The sequence below is a fragment of the Hyaloscypha bicolor genome (genome assembly GCF_002865645.1).
Source record: "Hyaloscypha bicolor E unplaced genomic scaffold K444scaffold_42, whole genome shotgun sequence".
Lineage (NCBI taxonomy): Eukaryota > Fungi > Ascomycota > Leotiomycetes > Helotiales > Hyaloscyphaceae > Hyaloscypha > Hyaloscypha bicolor.
The window spans coordinates 225743-229101 of record NW_020194544.1 but is presented as its reverse complement, the minus strand read 5'-3'; the positions used below and the strand labels follow the sequence as shown (position 1 = coordinate 229101).

At 44.1% G+C, this 3359-nt stretch overlaps 1 protein-coding gene across 1 annotated transcript; it reads right to left on the bottom strand.

Annotated features, from left to right (window-relative positions):
* Positions 1 to 428: 428 nt before the first annotated feature.
* Positions 429 to 1964, bottom strand: K444DRAFT_583610 (FAS1 domain-containing protein; the record flags this gene model as incomplete). Its single annotated transcript, XM_024877835.1, has 3 exons — positions 429 to 955; positions 1005 to 1465; positions 1524 to 1964. The coding sequence occupies 3 exons, from the start codon at positions 1962 to 1964 to the stop codon at positions 556 to 558; spliced, it is 1302 nt and encodes a 433-aa protein (XP_024741061.1). The 3' UTR covers positions 429 to 555.
* Between the last annotated feature and the right edge of the window lie 1395 nt (positions 1965 to 3359).

Sequence of the window (3359 nt, the reverse complement as noted above, 5' to 3'; positions counted from 1 at the left end):
ATTGAGGTAATAGCTAAGGCTCAAAGATTCAAGAATCTTATGTATTGAAAATACTAAGCTAAAGAGAAGAAGGAGAGAGAGAGGGAGAAGAAGAGGATAAAAGGGGGGAATACTAGCTAAAACCACTGAAACGCCGGCTGTTTAGGTGAAACCAGTCATGTGACAGCCACCCCCCTTATAACCCTAGCCAGAGCCGTTACAACCGGTAATGCTTCAATGCTCGTTCATTTGTAACTTTACAATTAGTAGTGCTTATATTGACTTGAGCTGGTTTTGGTGAGTAGAATGCATTGATCGAAGCAAGCAAATTAAGGACCCAAATCATTGACATTGAGTAGTCTAAAGTACCCGAATCTGTGCAAAGTAGAGTATTTGTATGCCCCCCCAAAATGGACCATACCGAACGCAGGAGAGAGTAAGAGTTGCATATAAATCATATGACCATACATCTAATACTTCTGGGGAAAAGGATTAATCATGTACTTTCCCTATCCAGGAAATACCGCAAGCGCCCAATACCACCAGTTCTATGACAACCATAACAGTAAATGACATTTACATCCCCACCGGCAGATTTATCGGTGTCCACTTCTGAGTAACAGGGTCCCGATAGACCATTGGTTCCGCTCTCATCTTCACTGCCGCTAGTTCGGGTAAATGGGCGCTGGGGTCATAGACCAACTCAATGACACCTTTTTCATGCGGCTCCAGCTCGTATAATGGCCCGCTTATCGACTGAGTATGAGTAGTGTCCTCGGTTGGTGTAGGTTCAAGATTTGAAAAGGCTCGAGCCGTCGGACGTCGTTTTCGTCTTCTGATGTATAACGACATGGCTGCGGAAATGGAGAAGACAATGACCACCCCTCCTATGACAATTCCAGTTAAGGCTCCCCTTGAAACGGGCAATGGTGAATAGCTGAAAACAGGTGCGGTAATATTATTTGGATTTAGGAGTCTTTCGGGATATTAGTCGTGATGCTTAAAGTTTGAAAAGGCCTGCTTACCCATCAATAGTATGTAGAACGCCATTATTAATTAAGTAGTCTGTAGCGATTATCTTCACGTTATTCACAAACTTCGAACCGTCCGGTCCAACAAAGATTGTCAAATTGCTTCCTTGGACAGTACGTATGACCTCCATATTTGTAAGGTCCGATGACACGCCAACAAACCCTGTCACAACGTGATATTCCAACATGGCATCCCGTTGCTGATGTGTTAACGCCGAGGACATGCTTTTGAACATCGCGAGCGCACCCGCCGTGTTGGGAAAGAAGTATGTCACGTCCGGGAGCTCGACGATGGCGTCGGTGAAATTGATCTCTTCGTTACTCAAAAAGTTACCGACCTGGAGGATGGCAGTATAGAAGCTCAGGTTTAATGCTGCAGCGGTCGTGGATTGGGACTGAGGCAGCCGAAGAACTGAATCAAGAATGTGGATTAATCCTCCGTTTGCTATAAGATCCTATCTTAAAGTTAAAAACGTCCAACGATGTAATTCTGTATGGGATTAAGAGACATACAGGTGTGACTATAGAGCTGTTGGTGCCTAGGCCTGATCGGATCTGTGGATTTCCATCAATGTTGATCAATCCAACTAGAAGACCTTCCGTTACGTTCGAGTATGAAGTATTGGTCAGAAACGAAGGTACGAATTGCGCAGTGTTCGTAAATGAGGCTACCGGAAATGTGCCGTGAATGATATGATAATTAAGTGTATTTTCAATATCAGATGCTGTGAGGGGTGGAACAGTGTTCTGAAGCCATTTTGTAAATGCGGTGTTCGAAGGTATGAGAAGAGTTGCATTGTCCACAGTGCTGATGGTAGTTGTAAGCCGGGGAAACTGAGACAAATATGCGTTGAACTGGGAGGGTTCGGGACGGCTGGCTAATACAGATAAGAAACTGGCTGAGGTGTGTACTGCCAAAGGCACCAGAGCGATGGCCAAAGATAAAATATACATCATTGTAACTATAGAAGCTCTACCCGTAGAGTCTAAAAGCCCGAGAACATAGTTTGGTGTTCTTTACAATGTGTGTTGCCAACCAACGGCGACGAAGGTGACGAGGACAAAAGAGATTAAATGAAGTATAAATTACTGGTGATGGCTGAAACACGTAACGAACCACGTTCGTAGGTCTGTGCTCCACAGGGCATTCTGCACCTACGGAGTAAACAAAATCATCAGGTTCTCAAAAAGAACCATGTAAATTGATTAAAGGGTAATTTATTTAATTTGATCGCGATGTACGATAAATTGGGAATATTAAATGTCTCGGTGGCTCTAAACTTTGGAAGTGATAGTCACGACTCTTGGATTTTGAGCCATAAAGGAGGTTTGGCGAGGCTCGGGAAATGGCCTACGGAGGTGGGTTCGTAAGGTCTGTCGCTGTGATTCTAAGCGTCTGATACATATCAACTTTGCCCTCCTTAGGGCATCACAAATATCGATTATGCATTGACGTAGATAAGATTTGTTTCGTCTCATAATGTGGCTGGGAACTTTGCGTACCATGCCACCCCACCATTCACCGAAAATTGCCTAGGGCTGATATCAGCTGGGTCGCCAGAGACGGGATGTTAGTTTCAGACGAACTCCCTGCTCTATTATGGGTTTTGAGTAAGTATCTACGGCACTAATTAATCGGCTATTTACTAGCACTAATAGTAAACAGTTCACCTGGATTCTTCCCGTTACATCTACGTTGAAATATCATATGAGAAAGAAACGACTTAACTCTAAATTAGTCCAATATTTATAAACTCCCCGGAAGGGACTCCAGAAGGGCGTGCACGTGCCACTGCCGAAACACCACAGGTTTTAGTGGCCGCCTCGCTTGTTCGGTCGGCCGCCGCTTGGCTAGTTGATTTCGGGTTAGCCCCCGGACCCATCCTCGGCGGCTGAAATCCCTTACGAGCCTGCCGAGGTATATTTTTATTTTTAGGAGGGAAAGCCATACCAGCTGCAATCCCTACAGACTGCCGCTGGTGCCAAGTTCAATAGCCGAGTAAGAGTCAAGCTTTTAAGCATACGTTAAGTTGCCTAACAACCTTCAGCGAAAAGAAAGAGTTACGTTATACGGAGTATCTATTGTATTGCAAGAAATGCCACCAGAGCAGCCACGAGCTTAGTTCCCGCCTTTGCAACGGCTGCCCAAAGAAGCCTGTTAACGACCCAAATCTTTGGAGGGGAATCTGCTATTAAGATCCTTTCTTTAAACTCTTAGCTAATACTTTGCTCGCCCCGCTTTTCTTCTCAAAACCTCTTAGCAAGCTAATTAAAATTAATATAAAAATTGATTTATTAAGCTTAATAATAATATCTGGGGTATTAATATCTCCTAATATTACTTAGGAT